At 40.3% G+C, this 24,835-nt stretch overlaps 2 protein-coding genes across 3 annotated transcripts in view; one reads left to right on the plus strand and one right to left on the minus strand.

Moving 5' to 3' along the window:
• Positions 1–2,090: 2,090 nt before the first annotated feature.
• ECHDC2 (enoyl-CoA hydratase domain containing 2) lies at positions 2,091–13,010 on the minus strand. Of its 2 annotated transcripts, XM_063297960.1 has the most exons (10): positions 12,578–13,002; positions 11,116–11,183; positions 10,751–10,838; positions 8,983–9,069; positions 7,694–7,786; positions 7,408–7,464; positions 6,434–6,621; positions 5,054–5,104; positions 4,179–4,226; positions 2,091–3,542 (listed from the first exon to the last, which is right to left on the minus strand). In XM_063297960.1, the coding sequence occupies exons 1-10, from the start codon at positions 12,723–12,725 to the stop codon at positions 3,465–3,467; spliced, it is 906 nt and encodes a 301-aa protein (XP_063154030.1). In that variant the 5' UTR covers positions 12,726–13,002; the 3' UTR covers positions 2,091–3,464. The 2 variants fall into 2 exon arrangements, with proteins under 2 accessions (XP_063154030.1, XP_063154031.1); XM_063297961.1 differs by lacking the exon at positions 7,408–7,464 and having other exon boundaries at positions 12,578–13,010.
• A 1,129-nt stretch (positions 13,011–14,139) lies between these two features.
• Positions 14,140–24,835, plus strand: part of SCP2 (sterol carrier protein 2) — a 29,997-nt gene continuing 19,301 nt past the window's right edge. Inside the window, exons 1-8 of the mRNA XM_063297963.1 lie at positions 14,140–14,319; positions 16,068–16,125; positions 17,371–17,442; positions 18,220–18,351; positions 20,708–20,775; positions 22,608–22,734; positions 23,337–23,400; positions 23,958–24,044. Of these exons, the coding sequence (XP_063154033.1) occupies positions 14,239–14,319; positions 16,068–16,125; positions 17,371–17,442; positions 18,220–18,351; positions 20,708–20,775; positions 22,608–22,734; positions 23,337–23,400; positions 23,958–24,044 (689 nt within the window). The 5' untranslated portion in view covers positions 14,140–14,238. The remainder of the gene's footprint in view (positions 14,320–16,067; positions 16,126–17,370; positions 17,443–18,219; positions 18,352–20,707; positions 20,776–22,607; positions 22,735–23,336; positions 23,401–23,957; positions 24,045–24,835) is intronic.

Consider the following 24,835-nt stretch of genomic DNA (forward strand, 5'->3'; position numbering starts at 1 on the left):
AAATGTATACACAATATACACAAGAATGTATGGACTTTGTCCCTGGTCTCAGGAAGATCTTTAGATCCTCTACCCACAACACTCCTGCATGTTCCCACAACTCCTTGGTAAAGCTGCCACCTTCCACTTTCTTCCAGAGAACGTCCCTCTTTGTGCTGGTTTTCTCAGGAGAAGGAAAATTACAAATTTCCTGCTTTTCTTTTCTGTAGATGAATGAACTGCAAGGGTTGGGAATATGTGTTCTGGATATAAAGTCTTTTCAGAATGAGGGGCTGATTGGATAATCAATGCAGGGATTCATTATCAACATCAAGGATAAAGAATGACACAGGAGGCGATGCCAAAAGGAGAAAGGAAATGAAATAACAATTGACATCATCTGAGTTTTACCCTCTGGCTGTTCCTCCAGCCAGGATCAGGGGGGAAAAAAACAGGCAGAACAAAATAGGACAACAGATAATAAAGGCATTGCAACTCAGATCATTTCCCCCCAAATAAGTGAACATCCTTATCTTCCTGTTCTTGACTGGATCTTTAGCAGACTTTCCCAGAGATGGATTGCCTTTGGCCACTATCTAGGGCAATGTTTCTCAACCTTGGCAACTTTAAGATGTGTGGACTTCAACTCCCAGAATTCATGTTGGCTAGGGAATTCTGGGAGTTGAAATCCATACAACTTAAAAGTTGCCAAGGTTGAGAACCCCTGATCTAAGCAAATTAAATGTGAGTAACAGCTCAAATTTTCTTTTAACTCTTTCGTAACTCTTGAATCTCTTGGGTTTTTTCTCCATGGGCTATATCCTACATACCTGCCTACTTGTACATTAAGCTTGGGATCCCTAATATGGTATACTTGGCTGCCTTGCTTGGTGCTTGGCCCACCCCAGCCTCATTTTATTTCTGACTTCATTAATGTCCACATTTTGTTACTAGTAGAATTCTTTCTGAATCTTCCTTTCTAGTTTGGCAGCAAAAAACGTGTTTGGTTAACTGGCTCTACAAATAAGAATAGCCATACCAGATCTTACCAAAGCCTATTTTAGTCCAGCATTTTGTTTCTTACAGGGGCCAACAAGATGACTCTTTGACATTCACAAGCAGCAGGTGGAGACGTAACCCTTTCCTGCTGCTGTTCTCTGCAACTGGTATTTGGAGAGATGTTCCCCCCACACCCATTGAATCTCAGAGCTAATAGCCACCGGTTCTCCATAAATTTAAATCATTCCAAGTTAGTACCAGCACAACATCTTGTACAGGCAAACTGTGCTGTATGAAGCACATTATTTTGTCTGTTCTAAATTTCCTTCTAGTGAATTTCATAGGATGAACCCTGGCCTAGTGCTTTGAGAGAGGGAGAAAAACACACTTTTCCCTTTCTCCTTGCCATGATTTGATATTTCAATCATTCCCCTACCAACACCAACGTCCCCGGTTGCCTTTTGTTCCATGCTCAGGAGTCCCAAACATTTCAGCCTTTTCTTGTAGGGAAGTTGTTGAAGACCATGACCTTTTGGCTATTCTGTTCTCCACTTTATAAATATTTTTCAAATGCAGCAAACAGAACTGTACAGTTTTCCAGATGCAGCATAAGATGGCTTTGTATAGGCCATTACGCTGTTGGTAGTTTTCTTTTCAATCCCTTTCCTATTTTTTTCTACCACAGAATTCACATTTTTCACAACTGAACACTGAATTGACATCTTTACTTCACTATCCATTATAACCCCAAGATCTTTTTCCTAGTTACTATATATGTGAAGCTACATATTTTTTTGCCCAATGTGTACAACTTTACAATTACTTAAACTGAACATTTGCCATTTGATTGATAATTGTGTCTTTTTGCACTCCAAAATCATACTGGATTTTTTACCAGCATGAATAGTTTGCATGATCTACAAACTTCACCAGGACAGTTTAACTCCAAATCAGGTATTTGCATGCTGTCTGAAGAGATCACAACCTACTCTCTGATTTCATAAGAACAGTCGATAACAAATTGTCAGCAAGCAAGTCTGGAGAAATTAGAACTACCCACTTTTAATAGATTGAGCAATGTTTGTGCTGTAATAAAGCAAGGGAATACTTACTCATTTTCAGTTCAGTTTTTAAATTCTGAGCTTTATGTAATTCAGTAACTTAAAACAGTCATATAGCTCTATATTATTTTCTCACAGATAATTGAAGTGCTTCTTAAAATATCTGGGGATTACATTAAATTCTGTGTTTAATGGCAATTAAAAAAAACATCCCCAAAGGTGACAATGGCAAACCACTTCCATCTATACCAAGAAAATTGCATTGGCTTATCCATATAAATTATCAGGAGCTGAGCTTGGACTCAGCATGACTTTACTTTTTATACATTATTTATATATTATTATAAATGTTCTTCTGAGAAAAATCTTATCTTTTGTACATTGGTTATAAAATCTAAATGTGGTTGGTTGCTCATCGGGATGATATACAGTCTCTCCTAGTTTAGCAGCTGCAATCCGTTCCAGTGAAATGGTCGCTAAGCAAACAACATGACAGAGAGGGAGATGCTGTAAAAATTGCTGGTTGCTGCCGTGTCATTTAGATAAAGTTTTCAGCAACGCATTACTCTCACTCCGGCATGTGCTGTGGTTAGGCACAGAAATTTGGTCATAAGTGTGCGCATTGGTTGGAAAATGATTTTTTTTACTACCGTTTACTACTGTTGTATTTGCAAATGGTCACTAACTGAGGTAGTCACTAAACAAGCATTGGCTGTATACATGACATTGGGAGATGGTACAACTGTAATTCTCCTTCCTTTCTGTGGCCATAAATTTCTTAAAAGCTTTTGTGGAATGCCTGCTGAAGATATCTATGATGCCAATGTATCAAAAATTAAAGTCTCAATTTTTAAGATACCATAACAGAGAATGCTGACTATGACCAATATGTGCTATCAACAATTGTGAATTCATAATTGTGTATTACCTGAAAAAGGAACTTGTATTCATTTATGTTGCACCTAACAGCCTGCATAGACACTGCTAGAGGATTCACCTGACCATAGACTGCAATGATGAAACCACATTTCACTAAGAGCAAAATTCTTTGTAATGTAAAAATAAGGATGCATGAAACAGTTTTTACATTACTGATGGGGGGGGGGAGTTTCAGCCTTCTAACAATTGAGGTTTCAGTGCTAGCGTCCACAATCATCCCAAGAACATCCCTTTACATTATTGTTTAGTTCTTATATCCAAAACCGATTCCAAACAAAAACAAATTGTCTACTATAAAGTTTATAAGGAAAAGCTTCCTAGTAAGGCACAGCCTTACCACTTCCTTGTATTGTATTCTGGCACTGTCGTGTTCCCGTTCCGATGTTTATGGTTCCTTGTAACGTTTCACATGTCATGTCTGCAGTTGCGTGCCTGCCTGGCCACCATAGGCAACCGTTACAGGCACCTGCAGAACTGGTGTTAGCATCACTTGCCACTGAACTTCGGAGGTCGCTTTTCAATAAAAGCAGCCATCCCCTCCTGCCGGTCTCTGGTAGGGAGATTCTGCATTTAAAATACAACCATTTAACATTTCATCTCTTAACCTTTTCAAAAGTTTTCAGCCCTTTCATTTGATAGGCTAAAACTTCCATCCCTTCAAATTGCCCAACTTTGTCGGCTTATGATGATTGGGGCTGCAGCCCAAGACTTCTAGAGTATAGCTCTAGTTTCCAATTCCCATTGTCTCTTTTTCTAATCAAAACTCCTAACAGATGGCCTCTATATTTCAGAAATAAATAAATTCTCACTGGATTTTTAAATTGTTTTTATTTGATCTAAGCCGTCCAGGGTCATTTTGGAGTTGGGGGGGGGCTCCAAATATAAATAAATAAAGGCAAACGCAGATGTAGTTAGGGATGTGTGTGTGTATGTGGATACACACAAAACTATAATTGAGTTTACAGATTTTTTATTTGCCTGGTGTGGGATGTGTGTGTTTGCTTATATTATTCAGAACTGAAGAATGGGGAAAAGGAAAGGATTCCAAATCTCTGAGAAGTAAGAACACCCACTGAAGCTAAAAAATAGAAACATCTGGCTCTTCTTTGTAATCTTCACAAATTGTTACACCGCTAGAATCCCTAACTTTTTTGGGGGGGGAGAAGAAACAGATTTAAAAAAAAGAAAACCCTGGGTTACCTGGGCATAGCACATTCTTTCAATAGCCATTCCTGAGGCGATATCAACCTGAAAAGGAAGAAATAAAATATTTTTGCACACTACCAAGCTACCAATTCAGAAGTAATATGCTAGAATATGGCATTAATGAATTATGATCAGCCATGCTGGACTTCCCCTATGTTTCATCAGTGATCCAAGACAAGGTTCTCTCTATCAAGCAAAGCTTCTTTTGGCACATTAGCATTAACAGATTGATTGTAGAAGCAGCTACATTAGATAGCCTCATCTGATAAGGTTGGATTGGGCCAGAGATAAAGAACCTTGTGGGAATTTCAGTATTGGGCTTGACCTGTGCACTTGCTATGCGTGCACATACACACTATCCATGTCTCCTACAATAACTCCCGTTATCCCTCCTGACACCCACCAGTACGTAAACTCAGGATAAGGTTCTATAGTAATAGTAGTTAAACCCTCATTGCTACATGGAAATGGGTGGAGGGATATTATTTCTTTCACCTCTCTATCCTGGTGCAGCATTACAGATCTTTTTCCTGCTGAGTGCATTAATACTGAAAATGCTGCACCAGAATGAAGAAGCAAAGGCTGTCATCTGGACATTTCTTATCCCTACTTCTGATTCAGACAATGAGACAGGTCTGTCGTTCATGTCAAGCTACTAGATCTGGGCTGCAAATAAACAGATGGCCACTGGATGGCAAGAAAGAAATACAGACAACTCAAACTCTTGCCACAGTATTAGTGGTGTGGATTTCTGCAGCTTAGATCTGGTAACTCTAATAAAGTGCTGTGTGTCTTTTTAGAACATTATTTCTCTAACTTTCTGTGGAACCTTAAATATAAACTGAAGAAGCCTTGTAACAAATCATTACCTCAGTCCCTTTGTTTATAGCCATTTTACCCAGTCTCACAGCTATTGGGGCCTTTGAAAAGAAACATTTTTGAATCATCAGAAATGTGCTTGTTTGCATGTACACATACATATATTCATTACATTAATTCAATCCCACTCATAACTCTAATCTGGACAAAGTACCTTATGAAGGAACTCATAACCAACAAGTCCTATAGATAGCAATACATTTTCACAATGAAGAAAGTAAATACGGGACTGCCTATGGTGTATTGCATAAATTCCTAAATGAACAGAAGACTTTGATTTTGCAGGGGGTACCCTATTCAGGAAGGCATCAGGAGTCTTTTTTATTTTTACTTTGTAAAAAATGAAGACAAGACTCCCTCAAGACCCCTGATGCCAAAGAAAGCTGAAACTGAGGAAATCTCAGGGTTGTACCCTAAACTGAAAAGTTTAGACTGCTATCCTAGAAGAAGACAATGGCAAACCACTTTTGTATTGGCACTAAAAAAACCTCACATGGATATGTCCATGAAGTCTAGGAGCTGAACCCAATGTAAGGAGACTTTGCCCTTATTTAAGCAGTCTGCACAAAATTCTAGCTTCAGCCATGATTGCCTTGGAGTTGTGGGAAGAGGAGGAGGGAAAATAAACAAATGGGCTATAAGGTCAACTTTTGGTGATGAATTGGGGTCTGCTGACACAGAAAAGGCAACTTGTATTAACATGATAATGAAAGCAAATTATATTCAGCTTTACATACTGTTTTCAAGTAAATGCTGGTGTTCTAAAAATAAGATAACACAAATAGCAACTATGTCAAGAAATATACTGCACGAATTAGGGAAGGATCTCTTTTAGCACAGAGCAACTTTAAATTTGCAGCCATTTGAGAATTGTTTCCTTTCAGTTATCTAAGTGGAATTGACATACAAAAAATACTTGTTCTTTACTTAGCTTATGCACTTCTCCTTACACCATAAGGCAATGGTCTCAGATGTTACAAATTTTCACAGGGAGAGACTAATCAAAAGATAGCTATATTCTTCTTGCATTTTGTGAGTTCTTTTGGTTCACCTAGGTGTAAATCACTGAAACAAGAATAGTGAAATATATTTTTGGTGTAGTAAAGCCTTTAAATTTTTACTGTTCATTCAGGAATTATGGGAATCCAGTTAGAGGCTATCAATGGACATGGTGTCTTATAAAACAAAAATAAATCTGTCATCAAGAACTTTAGCAGCCAAATATAAATATTTGGGACAGGTTGAATTCAAGATTTCATTTGGCATAGTCTTTAGAAAAGTTCAGTACAGTAAAAAGTATTCTAATTTTTTTTTAAGCAGAAAAATATTGTTTCTTCAATGATATAGAGGAGGGTGAAGGATACACTAACCCGAGGAACAATTTCTTCAGCTAAAGTCAATGCCTTTTGGTATGCGGCATCCCCTTCCTCGTTCTGTGGTACCGTGTGATTAAGTAGCCCCATGGAGAAGGCCTCTTGCCCATCAATCTGTCTGCCAGTGAAAATGAGCTCTTTGGCTAGGCCAATGGCAATACAGCGTGGTAAGCGCTGGGTTCCACCTAGACAAGAAAAAAAACCAGCAAAATTCCTAAAGCAGATTTTACAGAAAGCTGTTATATGCCATGGTTTCCATATTTAATTCCACAAAGAGTCATTCATATTGCTGAAGTTCGAAGTGGTGATTAAGGTGCTTCTCCTAAATTCCTTTTCGAGATTTACTTCTTACTAGCCTACTGACATCAAACCAGGCTGTTGTCAGCCCTGTAAGATAGGCCAGATCAAGAAACAGACACAGCAGGCATTCCAGGAATGCTCTTTATTGTGGAAAGGTAAAATAACATAATCTTGGAAGCCTGGCCAAGTTTCTCTCTGCCCCATGTGATACTCTCTTTCCACCTGGACAATGGAGGGGTTACAAAAATCAACGGCAGGTCAATTTTCCACCCATTCTCATTTTTACTTGGCTATATTCATTTCTGTAGCAAGGAAAAAGAGGGGGAAAACCTCTGTGCTGGAGGGAGGGTAGTAGCAGACCTGCTTCTCTACTTGACAGAGCAAGAAACAACATGCAATAGCAGCTTGATTCCTGGGACAGTTGAGGAACCTGGAGGTGGTTCCTATCATGGGTGCAACCCCTTTGTAAAGAAGAGATCTCAGGAAAATATATATAACACATTGATTTATGTCATATTGCTTATAGGAGAAGAAACTATTGGTGTTCCCATATTGGAAGAACAGGAATTATACAATAGGAAATTATAAAAGCTTTTGCTTGCTTTAGCACATTACAGTACAATTGTATGACAAATGAGAAAGCAGCAAGAAAATTCATGATGCAACATTACCTGCACCAGGGAAAAGTCCTCTGGTAGTTTCAATTAAGCCCATTTTAGCTGACAATGCTAATTTGAAGAAAAAACATATACATTATCAAAACGTTAGACCAGCAGAAATCCAGTGCTCATATAACTAGTCTTTAAAATACTACAGTTTGGCTGGACCAAGTTCACAAGACAGCAATAATGCCAACGGTTAGCTTATGACTTTTCAATGCTACAGTTTGAATTAAGATACCTGTTCCCACAATAGGAACAGAAAGTATCAGTTATACTGGTACTCACCTATACTCACCTGCTACTCGGAGATCACAAGCTAGTGCCAGTTCCAAGCCGCCACCCAAGGCATAACCATCAATTGCAGCAATAGTTGGCATTGGTAATGCAGCTGCAAACATTACAGAACAGGATCATAAAGTGCAATCTTAACAGAGTAATGAATAACTCTACCCATGGATGGCAGTGTAGATTTAGCATGGATTAACCCTTTGGCTTTTCTACTCTTTAATCTATAAAAACAGATTTCTTCAAACAGTCATCTGGATGTACTAGTCCTAACTAGGATCTGCATCTAGGATTTGGAGACAACAGCTATTCATGGATCCTTAACACTACTAGATAACAGATGGTAGTGAAGTATGGTGCTTAAACAACTCAATGACGCTCTGAGCTACATCATTGGGAGTCCATGCTCTCAGAAGGGTCCCCCATGGTGAGCAGGTACATAGATGAGGAATCAGACTACGTATGATCCACTAATGAAAGAAATGGCAACCCACACCCGTATTCTGCTAAGAAAACCAAATGAGCATTTACAACAAGGACAATGTCAACACAATACTGAAAGATGAGTCTCTTAAGTTAGAAAGTATCCAGAGAGCTATTGGGGAAGAACATAGGGCAAGGACCAGTACTGCTGGTACTTGTAATAAGGCTGGATTAAAGGTGAAAGGGCATCCAGATGCCATTGGTACTGTATATGGGGTGTCAGAAATATAAACTAGAACACCCTTGATGTTATCAGGGCACAAACGTCAAAACTGAATATTGACATTCTGGGACAAAAATGGATGAGAATGGACCACATCCCAGGAGCATCTGATCTTCTATTGCATATGAGAAAATCAGAGAAGAAATGGATGTCCAAGTCAGTGTTCAGACACAATCCCCCAAAAGATAGTAACCAGAAACACTCTGTCAACAGAAAGATCATCATGCTAATTATAGGGAATAAAATAGCATCTGGCATAATGAGAAAACTTGATCTTAGTATGTAAGACAAAGGAGGACTCAGACACAAATGCTCAAACTGCTCAAATTACTAAACAATTGCAGTGATCTCACATGCTAGTAAGATAATGTTCAGGATATCTGGAATGAGAGATACCAGATGTACAAGTTGGATTCAGAAAAGGCAGGGCACCAAGATCACATTGCTGACATCTGATGGATAACGGAAAAAGCAAGGGAGTTCCAAAAATACCTATTTTTGCTTGACTGATGACACAAAGGCTTTTGACTGTGTAGTTGCTTTGTATCAGAAGACTGATTCAAGTGTGAACAAGGGATCTACCAGGTACTTACCAATGTTGTCCATTAAACTTCTGAGCCTCTGAACAAAATGGTCAGCTTCAGCATCACTCATCCGAGCACGCTCTTTTAAGTCAGCACCTACATTTGCAACACCGAGGTACAATTTGGGGAATACAGAAAGGGAAATGCTTGAAGGTAGTGTTTCAAATGCATCAATATCTTCTCCGTGAACTACAGAAGAATCATATGACAGTAGAAGTAAGGACACCTAATTCTCCATAGAATCAAGCAGTTCAGTGCTGATATATCCAAAATTGGTTACAATCATAGGGTTTTAGGAACAGTTATCAGTTTTAACAATCTTTCAATAAATTCTGATGGATTTCTGTATCACAGAGTAGACTACCTGAATTTAAGACAATCTTCCCCCAAAGGGAAGAGTAGAGAGAAAATCCTGGGCAATACCTAGCTTTGCAAACTTACAAACCTAGAGTTTCCAACTCCATCTGAAATGAATCCTGGAAATACCTCACTCCCCAGTAAATGGGTGTGTGTGACATAATGATGTGTAATATATGTATGCATATAATGCCAGAAGCCACACTTTCAAAACAAGCAAGGCGGGACAAAAAAATTAATTTATATAAATTGAACTACTGATTAAAATTGTCCATAAAATAAAAGATTAAAAAAAATAATGAGAGCCAGTTTGGTGTAGTGGTTAAGGCATTAGGCTAGAAACCAGGAGACTGAGTTCTAGTCCTACCTTAGGCATGAAATTGTCTGGGTGACCATGGGCTAGTTGCTCTCTCTCAGCCCTGGGAAGGAGGCAATGGCAAACCACTTCTGAAACACCTTGCCAAGAAAACTGCAGGGACTAGTCCAGGCAGTCACCAGGAGTCAAAAACTGACTTGAGGGCACACACAATAAAATATGGTAAGATACCCCCTCACACACAAAGGCACACCAGTTCATGTGGACACACAAACTCCCTTCCTTTGTTCCAGCAAAAAAACATTGGGATGAAGATAGGGTGAGAAGAGAAAACTGGACAAAAAGTGAAAAAGAAAGAAAACCATTTTAGGCATTCCCCATAGAATTACATTCACCAGGTAAGCAGCAGCTAATTTTTGGCTAAACTTCAAAGTCATTCAGAAGTGATGTCTTTAATCATTTGCACCTCTGCTTGTTTTCAACAGTATCTTCTCAGGGAATGTAGGACACCAAAACTCAATTCACAGGTAATTATTTGGGAGAAAACTCCCGATAAATTGGTATTCATTTTCTCTCCCACACTTACCTACCCATCTTCCAAGAACATAGCCAGTATATTCCTATATAGAATTCTATTCTCAGTATCAATTGCAGAAGTTAAATGAATGTTCTATAAGAGTGTATTTTACAAGGTTATTGCAGTTCTGGTGTAGCTTCAGAACCAGCAATCAAATTCAAAATGTTTAAGAGTTCGAAGTCAAGATTTCAACACCTTCAACTTTACCTGATAATATAATCTCAGGAAAATGAATGAAAGTGTATCTGATCTAAACAATAACATTACTGCCAAAAAAAAGTAAAATAAAGAACCAATATTCCTTAACATATCTCATATTACAAATACAGTAATTCGGTTTACGATTCTTGGTTTGAAATCAGCAATTTCTGAAATGGCAACAATATATAATGTAAACAAAATATGAACTGATACAGGAAATATATTTTATTAATCAACCAAGTAGAAAGGGTAGGTCAGGTGATGTATTTTCTTCCACTCATTCTCATTTTTCTGGCTTTGCCAAATCAGAAAACAGCTTTACTTACCAGCACAAAAAACATCTTTTACTTTGCTTTTGACTATTACAACGCGGACACTTTCATCAAAACGGAGAACATCAACGGTTTCATATAACTAATGAGAGAAGAGAATAAATCCAAAGTTCAATTCAATGAAAACTTTCCTTGAGCCCACAGCTGTGTGTTTATATGTGATCATGCTTTAGTTGATAAAGTACATATAAGCTGGTGAGTACATAATCTATTTTTGGTATGTGGCCTCTATTCCAAAATGTGTACTAAGATCTAGGGAACTACCACGTCACTGACAATTATAATGACTTTGGACACTCATATACTTTTAGATAATATTTATATAATGGAAAATTAAATAAATAAATATCTTCACTTACTTCATTCACAAACACTTTCCCCAGGGCATTTCTGGCATGTGGTCTGTTCATCTGAATTTCTGCAATACCTTTACTCCCAAAAAGAATGATAAATAACATACTTTTTAAAAGAGATTTTGTGTTTGAATTAGTTCTTACTTAATCAAAAGCTTTCCAGACCAACATTCAGCTCAAGCTTTCAAGTCAGCTCATAATAAAATATTAGAAAATTCAAATACTCTGCTCCAGGTTTTGTTTTGTTTTTAAAGCACACTCATCTCAAAGAAGCCTAAAAAACAAATCCAGAAATAAAAGCAGCAGTGAAACAAAATTAATCTTGTGGGCTCAGAAACTAATTAAGGTCAGTGTTGGATGGGAGACCACCAGGGCATTCCAGAGCTGTACGATGGACAAGGAAGTCACTTCCAAGAAGAACATAAAACATTTCAATGTTGCAATGTCTAAGGAGTTACAAAAGCAAAGCTGCCTCTTTACCTTTTTAATACACCCCTATGTATTACTGACTTTTGTGGATTCTTTTCTTCCTCTATTATGCATGGATATTTTATAGCTTTGTGTGTGTGTGTGTGTGCATGCATGCGCACATGTGCCTTTGAGTCAATCTTTACTCCTGGTGACTGCCTGGACCAGTCCCTGCAGTTTGCTTGGCAAGATTTTGGAAGTGGTTTGTCATTGCCCTCTTCCTAGAGCTGAGAGAGTGGCTGGCCAAGGTCACCCAGCTGGCTTTGTGCCTAAGGCTGGTCTAGAAACCCATGGTCTTCCAGTTTCTTGCCTGATGCCTTAACCACGACACCAAACTGGCTCTCTTTATAGCTATACTGCTTCATAGCTATACTGACATATTAAATTGCATTCGCTACAGTTAACCGTATGACAAGACTCTCTGCAGTGGGGCACTGGTTTCCTTACAGGAATCAAACATTTTCATGTGGCCAGGATCAGACCAAGGATCGGGCAACCTTGTTTGGCTTTGCAGGTTGTTCTCTCCCAGGCCTTCACAGCTACAAACGTGCCAAGGCGTGTTCTTCAAACTTGAAAATTTTTAAGATGCATGGACATCAACTCCCAGAATTCCACACATCTTAAAGTTTCCAAGTTTGAAAAACACTGTTCCAAGGGAAAGGTCATGGAACCACTTGATGAATACAGTTCCGGTCTCCGCTAAATTCTCCGGTGAGGATTGGCGCCTTCCCTGCATAGCTCATAAAGGGGTACGGCCCTGCTGTCTTCTGCGAGTGGCCAACGGCCTACAAGTGTCCTGGATCGCCAAGGGAGGAACCGTGTTCTGTGCTGTACCTGCTTTCCTATCGCTCAGCGGTGGCAAAGGGGAAGTTTCTTCTTTCGTCCCAGCGGGCAGGCAGAACAATGCCCAGCCTTTCCCACGGCCAGGCACAAAGTCCCTTTTATTGCATAGTTTCTGTGGACTTGGCGAGCCTCCAGGAGCGACCTAGGCCTTACTTACCAGAGTCTGCCTCTCCGTGCACGTGTAACAGGATCTCTTTTTTATTCTCTCCGGACGCGGATCTTCTCGGGAAGCTGCCTACCGTCCCCAAGACGCTCTCCGTAGAAAGTAATCGCAGCACAGCGGTTGCTTGGCCCAGGCGGAGCATTTTAGACGTGGCTTTCTTGCCTCCCGTAGCAGCCGGGCTGAATTAAACCAACAGTCCAGGCTAACCGAGGCTCTGCAATTAACGAAGCAAGGCTGGAGGGCGAGCGAGCCCCCGCGTACTGTTAGGGTTCAGTTAAAATAACGCTTCTACCTTGATGCAAGCTGAAACAGATCTCTACTTTCTGAGCAGCCAAAGTACAGCCCCACTTTAGGAAAAAGTACTAGCGACCTCTCTCGACCACGAAATGTCTTTTATTTAAAAAAATAGAATAAACAGTCCCTTGGACTTGAGTCCGACTCTTGGTGATCTATGGACACGTCCGTAGACTTTTCTCGACCACAATGCAAAAATTGATTGCCAGCTTGGGGATTCTCAGGTGGTCTCCCGCCTCAGTACTATCCAAACCAGAGATTAATTAGCTTGAGTCCAGAAAGGATGAGGTGGAAGGCGCTGCCGTCAGCTGCTGAGACTTTGTTTTATATACGGTGGGAAGGAGGCTTTCCACTACTTCGATCTGGCTGCATCAAGAGATTGTAAGGTGGTCGTAACACCAGCGCAGCCACCGTCCTGTTCTTTGCAACGTGTAAAGCAGCGTTTCTCCAACTTGGCAACTTTAAGATGTGTGGACTTCAACTCCCAGAAATCCGAGCTTGCTGGCTGGGGAATTCTGGGAGTTGAAGTCCACGTGTCTTAAAGTTGGCAAGTTTGAGAAACGCGGATGTAAAGCAATGCTGGCCTTGAGATTCATCGGCAGGATAAGCTTCTTTTAAATGTTTAAAAGCTGAGAAATCATTTTAAAAATCTGATAAATACTATAGTACAAATACTCGCCCTTTCCCCTTTTCTTTGTGGTGTTCTAGGTCAGACTTCTAATCCACTGCTTTTTTGTTCATTGTTGCAATTACCATTTTTCACCAAGGAAACGTTAAAAATCCAGATCCTTCCCTAGATTGTATGTCAATCATTGTGAGACAGTTCAACTCTAAAACAATGAAAATGAGAAACAATTATTTAAACGACAACAACATGGGCATGTCTTTTTTTCTTTTTATGTTTGATGTTTCTTGAATTGTTACATGATTTTAATTGTTGCTATGCTTGTAAGCCACCCAGAGTCACTTTTTGTGAGATGGGTGGCTATAAAAATTTGCTAAATAAAAATAAATAAAAAGCAAATGCACATTTTGCTTTAACCTCTGCTCTTTGGAGAGCTAGAGACAAGCTCTTACTTTAATGAAAGCTGGGATCTGAGGCATTCCAGCTTACTCAGAGATAAGCACGCCCCACCTGTACTTCGGACTCATGAGTTTAGGCTGGATTTGCGGAGGACTGATGCTACCGCTTTAAGAGGGCGGAGAGGCGGCCAGTAAATGAGACCCGGCGCCGCCCCGCCTTTCGGCATTTACTGGGGGGGTGTTGTCAAAAGCCCGCGAGGGGAGGAGAATCGGGGACGGCTGTGCATGTTTTCCCCGTGTTTGTGGTGCTACAGCCACGCAAGATCCTGGGCATCAGCATGGGCAGGAGCAGCAGCAGCAGCATGGGTCCGATCCGCGTCGGGAAAAGGGTTTTTGTTATCGGAGTGGGCATGACCAAGGTAACTGGACTGGGCCGGGATACTTTGGGGTGTGTTCTGGGTTCCACGGTGGGACTACAATAGCCATCATCCGTGGCCACGTCTGGAAAACCGCAGGCTGCTTCAAAGGGTTGGTGCAGCTGGCGTGGAAAAATGGGAAGGGGGCGCTACCGGTCTCCGTTTCTCAGCGGGTCTTGTCCGTCGTCGGTCACGTGATCAGCCCAACATTCTCCCAAGAGACGCGGCGCAGCCTCTCCCATCCCTCGGCTTCGCAGTACGTGTGTGCGCCCGCGCCTCCGAGTCAGTTTTGCCCCTAGTTGAACCAGTCCTTGCAGTTTTCTTGGCAAGATTTCGGAAGTGGTTTGCCATTGCCTGCTTCTGGGAATGGGCTGGGAAAGAGTGACTGGCCCAAGGTCCCCCAGCTGGCTTTGTGCCTAAGGTGGGACTATTCACAATCTCCCAGTTTCTAGCCTGGTGCCTTAACCACTACACCAAACTAGCTCTATCTTTACACAAAAGTAAATCCCTCTCACTTCATTGCCGCTTCCTTTCCGATCATTGTTTAGGTCTTTATCCTTACAACAGCTCCGTGAGGTAGATTAGGATGAGAGAGGGTGGTGGCCTGTCCAAGCAATTAAAAAGGTCGAGTTTACTGTACCTGTTCTGGCATGGGGTGGGGGGGTTCTAGAGTTTTATTTAGCATCTTTTTGGAGAATGGCTGTGCTCAGTTGGATTTTTTTTTAAAATAACTTGAAGGATGGTCTGGATCCCCCCTGCAAGATCACTTCTGGACTGGGAAGTTGCACTTCTATGGGGGTCCCAAGCTATTATAAAAGTTTATGGTTTTGTTCCCTTTGAGAGTCCTTGGCAGCATGTTTTTTAAGCATTTCTGGCAAGAGCTCTCTAAGTTGGTTCCTGTACTACAGACGGAGACTGATGTTGCAACCAGTTGCTGTGCCTTTTGATACTACCTCTCCTGCTGCACTCAGGACTTTATATGTTAATATTTAATTTATTGTATAACCTGGGGAAGCTGTGATCTTTATGGGCTGTTCAGGAGTGCAAAGGCAAAAGCAAGTCCTTATATTCGATATTCAGGTAGATTAGCCTTCTCCAACCTGATGCCCACCAGAAGTTCAGTTTTTTAATCCATGTTACCTGAGAGTTATGGACTGATCAATATTAACAAAACTTTTGCATTCTGTGTTCAGGACAGCTGGAGAGAGAGAGAGCAAGCCAGTTTGGTGTAGTGTACAGTGACCACACATCCTTTATTATAAAGGACAGTCCTTTATTTCAGAAAGCTGTCCTTTGGATTTAGTTAATTTAATTATTTATTTTCTTGGTTTTGCTCTTGAATTTTCCTTTCAGGAAAGTTCAGGAAAGCAAAGTTATAAATATAAACATTTTTTTTTAATCCATATGAACCTCTTTCAGATTTGTTCCTTTTTCAGATTTGTCCTTTATTTTTTTCCAAGAAAATATCATCACTGTAGTGGAGTGGTCAAGGCTCCAGGCTAGAAACCAGGAGTCTGTGAGTTCTAGTCCCGCTTTAGTCACGAAAGCCGGCTGGGTGACCTTGGGCCAGTCCCTCTCTCTCAGCCCTCAGGGTTCCTGTGGGGAAAATAGGAGACAGGAGTATTAGGTATGTTCGCTGCCTTGAGTTATATATTTAAAAAAGGCAGGATAAAAATCTAATAATAATAAATGAGATCTGAAGACTTTTTTGGTCACAAGCATCTTTTCAACATTTGCTTTCCTTTTAACAGTTTGAAAAGCCTGGCTCCCGTGAAAATTTTGATTATCCAGACATGGCAAAGGAAGCAGGTAACATACTGGCTATTGTATTTAAAATCTCAGGCATGGCTAGTGGGCTATATGCTTGGCGCTCCAGGCACATAGCTAGTGGCATAAACAGTCAAGCAGTACTGTATTGCCAATACTTATACAGTGGCCAAGTCTTCCAAATCAAGGAGTTTGGGGTTCAGCTGCTTATGCTAGAAAGGTATAAAAATGTAATTATCTGCAAAAGAGTAAGACAGGGAATAGAAGGGTTGCTTTATTTGTGAACTTTAACTAAGTTATCTTCATTTTATAATGTTCCCTTTCTGATTGGGCCTGTGCTTCAGAAACAGTTGGCAGGGTGCAATAAATACCTCTGTAAAATACTTATTTTTGAAAAAAATATTTAGTTAAACATACTTTAAACACTGCTGATCTTTTAAACAATGAGCTGAATTCATTGGGGCAGTAGTGAATAGTTTGTGCCCCACCAGATGTTGCTGAACTACACTTCCCAGCAACATTGCCAGAAGTAGGGGATATTGGAAGTGGTATCTGGAGTGCCCGTATTAGCATAACAAATTATATGTTGATTCCTCTGAAAAACAGGTGGTGGTCTGCTAAGTTTAAATGCTTACCTTTGAAAGATAGAGGATTGATTACCTTTTGCTGCTCTGGGAGATATCCACGTAACAGTCCCAACATTTGAACAGAGCAAGCTTCTGTTAATATAATCTGTTTTTATACAGATACAAAAAGATAACGTTGAGCTTGGTTGTTAGTGACTGCATTCATGCACTTTTCTTGTACTGTGAAAGTGATTTGCTGGTGACTACTTCCATGATGTTTTCTAACTTTCTAGTCTAGTCAACAGTCCTAAAATTCCCAAATGGTTTCCTGTCCAAGGACTAACTGAATCCATCCCAGCATAATTTTCAAGGTCAGCAAAGATCAGCTAGATTGCTACCCCTCACCAAAGTACCAATCTAGAGCTATAGCTGTTTCAGGAATTGGTAGCAGTTTCCATGGTTGCTGCATGGAGATGTTGCTCCTGTATGATAGGCACTGTATCCAGATATACAAAAAGTTACGGTGACAATAGATGCCTTGTCTGAGCTGACCCAAAGTTTTGAAACTAGCAGCTTATTTTATCTGCCCAAGAGTGGTAAGTGTGTTTGCACATTCTTCACTTTTGAAATCTGGCCCCCTAAACACAGCTTAGCTGTCTGTTCGGAATATCTTGTAAGTTTCCAATCAAGATTTTGTAATTTGTTTTTTAACTTTGTTTAGGTCAAAAGGCTCTTGCTGATGCAGGCATTCCGTACTCATCTGTAGAGCAGGCATGTGTGGGCTATGTATATGGTAAGCAAAAGTATTAGTAAAGGCCCAAATTTCACCCTGGTCCTTCTTTACCTTTTTTAAGCTTGTGTTCTCCTTCTTGACGCAGAGTTTATGATGCATTTATAAACCTTCTAACAAACTCAAGTGTTTCGGGCTGCCTTGTAAGTAAGAGGCAAAGCAACATTTGAGCTACTGTGAGACTTGCAGCATGAGGAGAAACTTTTGTGTCTTTCAACATGTTGCAGAGCAAGCTCTCTATAGTGCTAGAATTGCCGACAGCCTTTAACCTTTCCATCTGTACATGTGATTGTAAAATCTATAATGAAAGAGAAGCTATTTTTATTGCAGTGGTTTTTGCAGGCAAGTTGATTTAACTCCACAGGCTTGAATTTTACTGTTGCATGATTAAAAATTTACTGAAGAAATATACTTGATCAAGATACAGATAAATTGTGACATTGAATATCGGTTTTTATCTACCTAAAATTGAGAGTCTGAATGTTTCTCTACAGTTCTGGATAAGGATCTTCTTCTATTAGAAGGTGCCTGACTAGTTCATATCTCATACTAAGCCATGGCTACCACAGTAGAATAAATCACAGGAGGTTGGATTCATACAACTTGCTAAGTCATAAATCCTGGCAAACCACAATGGCTGGATTCCCGTACCCTGTTGAGCCAAAATTTAATGAACCACTTTAGTCAACATGAAAAAAATTAGCAGTATTTGAAAGGGGTTAGAGAATATAATGGTATAATATCAAAGCTGACTCTGCTTACCTTTTTTTTAATCTAAAGGTGATTCAACTTGTGGTCAGCGGGCTATTTATCACAGTCTGGGTCTAACAGGTATCCCTATTATAAACGTTAACAACAATTGTGCTACTGGATCAACAGCTTTGTTCGTAGCAAGACAAGTAATACAAGGAGGTAAGTTACATTTGCTAACCCCCAGCAAATACAGTTGCATTTGACCCCAGTCAGAACTGAAGCTGACACATTCTCTAAGGTGTACTGAATTAAACATTACATCTTTCTGCACGTTTGTATGCATACTCACTATTCATGTACAATCATTTACAGATGTAAAATAAGAAAATGGTGAATATGGCATGGGCAAGAGTTTGGATACCCTTTCAGCCAGTACTTTATAACACCTCCTTTGGCAGAAATAACAGCTTCTAAACATTTTCTGTAGCCAGCTAGGAGTCCTTCCATTCTTGCTTTTGGAATTTTTTCCCACTCTTCCTTGCAGAACATTTCTAGCTTAGAAATAATCTCAGGTTTCCTTGCATGTACTGTATATTTGAAATCTCCCCACAGATTTTCAATAATATTCAAGTCTAAAAGCTGAGAGGAAAAATATTAACAATTTGGCTTCAGTCAACATCCATGTATGTAATAACGATATACCTTATGTACTTGCAGAAATGGAGAATTTTAGGTGCCAAAATACACCCAAAAAATTGGGTTCAGCTTATCTGTGGATGGGCTTACCTGCAAATATATAGAGTAATACTTTTTGAAAGTACCCATATGTCATGAGTGCCGTTGAGCTGAAGTCATCAGCGCAATGGCACACATGACAATAGCAAGGAAACAGGAGAAGGGGCTCAAGATAAGTAGCCATCAACTCACAACGACTAACGGCCAACAGACAATAACTAAACGGATCACGGAGCACACCCAAGCCATCAGCGCCAATACAACGGAGATCGCCCAGCTGACAGCAATCACCGGATGAATAGAAAACCCGATGATGGGCGATCCCGGAACGCCAGCGGGGCCTCACAACCCCTCACCCACCGGCAGGGCAACGTATTGGACAAAGGGGGGTGACGTGACCGCGAGTGAGGGGGCGCTGACCGGCGTGGGGTATTTAAACCCCGCACCGGCGCGCTCCTGTCACTCTCAGCTTTTTTCTTCCGACGCTGTAACTGCGCTGTGAATAAATCAGAGCCTGATCCATCGAACCAGTGTCTGAGCCTTATTCAGAGGCAGGCAGCGCATGACACCATATATCCTGTATATACTCGCATATACTGTAAGCCCATCCACAGCTAAGCGGACCCTTGCATTTTTAACCAAAATACCATGAAAAATGTGGGTCAGCTTATCTGTGGATGGCATATTTTCATGGTATTTTGGTTAAAAATTTGAGGGTTGGCTTATCCGTGGGTGGGCTTATATGCAAATATATATGGTATTCAGTTCATAGCATTATCCTGCCAGTGGTTCTGAGGCCTCCCCTAAATGGCTAAGCATGCCCCTAGCTAAGCATGTCCCTCGCCACCCAAACCTACCTACCCTGGTCTATAGATTTCAAGCTTGTAGGGTCTGTTTTGTTTATTACTAGAGATCTGCCAAATAGAGCAAAAGAGATACAGTATCTCCAACATTTCAGGGCTAATGGACATTTGAAAACTTGCAGGTGCCATCACAAAATGACTGGACACAGCTACTTGTGAAACACCCATTTCACAGAACAAAGAGGCTAAAAATGAGACAGAGATGAGGCTGAATCACAGACCACAAGCCCATCCCTTTGTTCCCATGGTCTGTTCTTCAAAATTGCCCTCTTTTTATTTTCTATGCTCTCAGAACCTCTGTCATTTATTTCCTCCCCAACTGATATACTTTTCCATGCATGTGCAGCAGAACCTGTAGGTTTACATTTTCTCTTCCCCCAGGGTGTCCATGTGGGCCTGTGTAATCCCTCCCTTGGTCTCCCTGACTGTTTTCCCCAGGGTTGGCCCATTCCTTCATTTTTGCACAGCTCTCAATGATGGTCTTATCCAGGGGATCTGGGGTTAATAAAAGCTTTCAAGCAAAGGCCTGGTTTCTGACTGTTACCCATCTTTATTTCTAAGAACATGTCTTGCTCTAGTTTGGACCTGGAGGCATTCAAGGGAATTAAAAGGTGAGTAGCTGGAAACCAGACTTTTGCTTCAAACTGAAAATTAGCAGGGCACTCAACTGGTTTAAGAGAAATTGTATCACAGATGTCATATTGTCTTCTCACAGCATAAACTTAATACACATAATTCCGTGTCTTGAATTTGTTTTGAGGGGTCACAGTGAATAGAACTCCAAATCCTTCTGCACAAAAATCCACTCCTGGTCATCCCAAGCTTTTCTTTTTTTCAGCAGTTAAATTTTGGGCAGCAAGGAAAGAAAAAGGTGACAATCCTTGCTTATCTCCTACAAATTATTTAGAGAGCTACCAATAGATCTAACTTCTGTTCATTAAAGCTTAAATTGTTATCCAATAATTTTTATATTTAAGGTTTGGCTGACTGTGTATTGGCTCTTGGCTTTGAAAAGATGGCACGTGGGCCCATTTCAGTATCTCAAGTAAGTGTTCAGGTCTTTGTCGTGCAGGAAAAGGAAGTTATGTTTAGTTTGGCATGTTTGGAAGATGGATGGTGTTTCATTTCTCTATCTCCCTCACTGATGTCCTATCTATAATTTCTTAACTAGACAAGACAATTTTTAAACATTTATTAGAAAATGAAAAGATGCTCTTATTGGGGTACTTATCTGTTACTAGACTGTAACAGAAAGGATATAGATTCCCCCCCTTCCTGTCCCCTTGTGCAATCTGTGGCATTTGTGGACGTTTCTCTGTTGTCACATCAGTTGTAAGAGAAATACATTTCCCCAACATTCTAAGTGTTACTTATGATTGCTGGAAAAATGTAAATTTCCTACCACTAACACTCCCAGTTCTTGTCACTTCATGCAGGGGCATCTGTGGGGGGGGGGGGGGGAAGGGTAAAAAATATCAAGATGGCAGGTGCAACCATGTCACTTTTTATATGCATTAACAGACATGCCTGTTATCTTGACTTTTTTTCGCTCCCCTCCCCATCTGCTATGTCTGGGGCTACTCTCAAGGCTTAGTCTATATCTGGGTTTCTCTGAAAGGATTGGGGAAATCGGGGGTAGGAGGAGACAGAGCAATGGATCTCTGTTTGGCTAAGAATGTGGGGTTGAATGCCAAAGCGCTCTATAAACTGCAGTTACAGAGCTAGCAACAAAGATTGGAGCACCATGTGATCTGCTTTAGCCCACAAAAAAGAAAGAGGCATCCTGAAAGGTTGAAGACCTGGTGAAAGGAGAGAAAATTAATGTCTCAAAAGTAGTTGACTGCAGCTTGATTCTTTACTGGAAAGCCAACTCTTGGCTGGGCTGGCCCACAATCAGGAGCCCTGATAAAGCCGATATGATCCGACTGATCAGCCAGGGGTCTCCCTGAGCGTATGTTTGTCACAGCTAGGTATTCACCAGCATACATAGATACTAAGGTTTGTTCATTTTTTTTTCCTTTTCTAAAAATACTATTTTAACCTTTTGAGAACTAAAATGATAAGACTCTTTTCCCCAAGCAGATCTCTTGACTCTGAGCATTCATTCCAATTGTCTTTTTTACTTTCTGACTGCTCCTTTCCAGAGACGTTTTTGAATCTAAGCCGCCTGTTAAAAGCCTCATATTTATTACATCATCTTCAGAAAGGCATTGACGTGCAACAGCTGTCCTGAGTGATCAGTATGGATATGAAAGTAGAGAAAATACAGGGCAGAATGCATTAAGATAAAAATTTAATCTTAAATCAAGAGACTCAAGAACAAGAATTAGAGAACGGTGGTAAAGTCAAGTGAAAAATAATTGTCCATATTATTTTGATGTTCCAGCTTATAGATTTCTCTGATTCTATGAAAGACCCTTTCTTTATTTGAGCCATTTGTATTCTTCTGTTGTTAGCTTTGTCCAATGTACTGTATGTGTATGCTGATTTGTATTTGGCTCCATTACATAGCAGCATTTTGGTTTTTCATATGTATGGTATGGATACATATACAATAAACATATGTTTATTGTTTCTTTGAAACCCATGACACGATAATGTCTACACTCTTACCTGGAAATTAACCTTATAAATTGGGCTCACTTATAAGTTAGACACTTGACTTTGCAGCAGAAAATTAATACATTTGATTTTTATAAATTGTTGGATATATCTGCCTGCCTATATGTCTGGTTCAGAAGCAAATGAAATGATGCAAACTGATAAGGCCATATGGCTGATAACCAACAAGAGAACTTTCACAATATCTTACCCTTTTTATATGTGCTCAATATAAGAGTCTTTCGGTATGCATAATACACATTTTGTCTCTTTCAGTTGAGTGATAGGGTGATTCCAACAGACAAGCATTTGGAAGTTATGATAAATAAATACGGCATAGAAGCAGTCCCAGTTGCTCCACAGTTTTTTGGGAATGCTGGCAAAGAACACATGGAGAAATACGGTATGTTAAAAATATTACTGTTCTAAAGAACACACAATGAAGACATTTTGTATAATGTTGTTGTTGTGCTGGGTCACTATGAAGATCTTTGTGCCAAAACCACTGATTTCTAAGGGGGCACAGTTTTGCTGCAGTATACAGTCTGCTGGAATTCTGTCAATTGTTTTGGCTTCTGTCAGCCCTCCCAGGTAAACCAGACAGGAAACATGACTAGGTGAGCTAATTCTACTTTATTTTAAGGCTACATTAAGATCATTCCTAAGTTTCTTTCTCTGGCCGTTACTCTGTTGCGGGCTCCTTTCTTTTCCATCTGATCATTCCCTAGGCAGCATCTCTCCCCCACCCACCTTCACATTCCATCACAGCTTCTGTGTCTCCTTGAAACATGGTTCTTATATAATCTCTAGGAGAGGCTTTTGAGCATCTGAGATCATGTAGCACAGCACATTATTGCTTTAAACTTTAAACCAATAATGTGCTGTGCTTTGTGATCTCAGATGCTCAAAGTGCATTTTAAACTTCAAACTGATTTAAACCAACTTATGAAGTCAGCATTTTTAAGGACTTTGAAATTAATGTTTATATGCTTTTGTTTATCTCAGGGACAAAGCTCAAACACTTTGCAAAAATTGCCTGGAAGAATCATAAGCACTCAGTGAACAATCCGTAAGTACAATATTTTAGGTAACGTATGTGTTAGAATCCAGGCTAAAAAACAAGTGTTGTGGTTTAGAAAAAAAGCAATGAAGAAGCTATTTAAAATGGGAGGTGGCCAATAGATTTCAAACATTTCCATGCTCAAAAAAGGAGGGGTTGTAGACATAAAATCATGAAGGATTAGTATGTAAATGGGAGATACCTATAATCTCTAAGCTTGTGAGCTGAGCCAATATTCCTCTGAATTTGAATACACATCAGAAAAGAGCCATCCTTTTCTTGTACTTCCTGTGGAAGCAACAAAAAATTGAGTCTGCTGCTATTAGGGGGAGAGTATTAAGGCTAGGTAGTCCTTGAATTGATCTAAGCAAAGCTTAGATGAGACTACAAAAATGACGCAGTTTCTAAACTTGTTGAAGGAGTTGGCAGAAGCACCAGCAGATGTTCACTGCTAAATCATATGATGATTTGACCTACTGTGTAAAGATACGCTTATGTTTTTTTAACAGTAAAGGCTCTGTTTTTGAACTGTTCTGATTGTATTTTTTTCTCCCTATTTTCTGTAGAAATTCTCAGTTTCAAAAGGAGTACAGTTTAGATGAAGTGTTAAACTCTCGCAAGGTTTTTGACTTCTTGACACTCTTACAGTGTTGGTAAGAATCTAGCCCTATCGTGCTTTTGTGACCCTATTTCTCCTTTTATAAAAAAAGCTTATTCTCTTCTGCTTGATTTTTTCCTCTTGGTTGTTTTCTTCTGTTTCTCTGGAGCATCTCCTTTTGGCTAGAAATCATTTTTTTCCAAGTTTTTTTAATTGGAGATTGAAGTTAGGACCTTCTTTACACCAAGTATATGATTAACCACTGATCTATGAGTTTTACCCAAACATGTTAACTTATGACCACTTCAAAAGTTACAGAAGTGGTTACCTAATGGTGATACATACTATAGGGGTCTGGATAGGGCTTCAGCTGAACCCTGGTAAGATGGAATGGCTGTGGGTTGGGGGCTCCCGGGTATCCAGGAATTTACCATCTTTGGTTCTGGATGGGGTTGCAGTGCCGCAGACAGACCCAATGCAGAACCTGGGGGTTCTCCTGGACTCATGACTCCTGCTCAAAGAGCAGGTGGCAGCTGTGGCCAGGGGAACCTTTGCACAGCTTCGTGTAGTGCCCCAGCTATGCCCTTTCCTGGATTGGGAATCCCTCCAAACGGTCATTCGTGCCCTAGTCATCTCCCACATAGACTACTGCAATGAGCTCTACATGGGGCTACCCTTGAAGAGTATCCGGAAGCTTCAGCTGGTACAGAATGCAGCTGCGCGAGTAGCCTTAGGAGCCCCAAGGAGGGCACACATAACACCACTGCTGCGTGAGCTGCATTGGGTGCCCATTTGCTTCTGGGTCCAATTCAAGGTGTTATCACCTTTAAAGCCCTACATGGCATG

This window comes from Candoia aspera, chromosome 3, assembly GCF_035149785.1.
Source record: "Candoia aspera isolate rCanAsp1 chromosome 3, rCanAsp1.hap2, whole genome shotgun sequence".
In the NCBI taxonomy this organism is placed as follows: domain Eukaryota; kingdom Metazoa; phylum Chordata; class Lepidosauria; order Squamata; family Boidae; genus Candoia; species Candoia aspera.

Bases quoted from the DNA above. Each gene is read 5' to 3' on its own strand.
- ECHDC2 (XM_063297960.1), bottom strand. From the start codon at position 12,725: ATGCTCCGCCTGGGCCAAGCAACCGCTGTGCTGCGATTACTTTCTACG. The intron at 10,839-11,115 runs GTAAGTGAAGAT...TTCTCTCATTAG, and splicing joins GGAAAGTGTTTGTGAATGAA to TTATATGAAACCGTTGATGT. The intron at 6,622-7,407 runs GTAATGTTGCAT...TTTCTTGTCTAG, and splicing joins AGGACTTTTCCCTGGTGCAG to GTGGAACCCAGCGCTTACCA.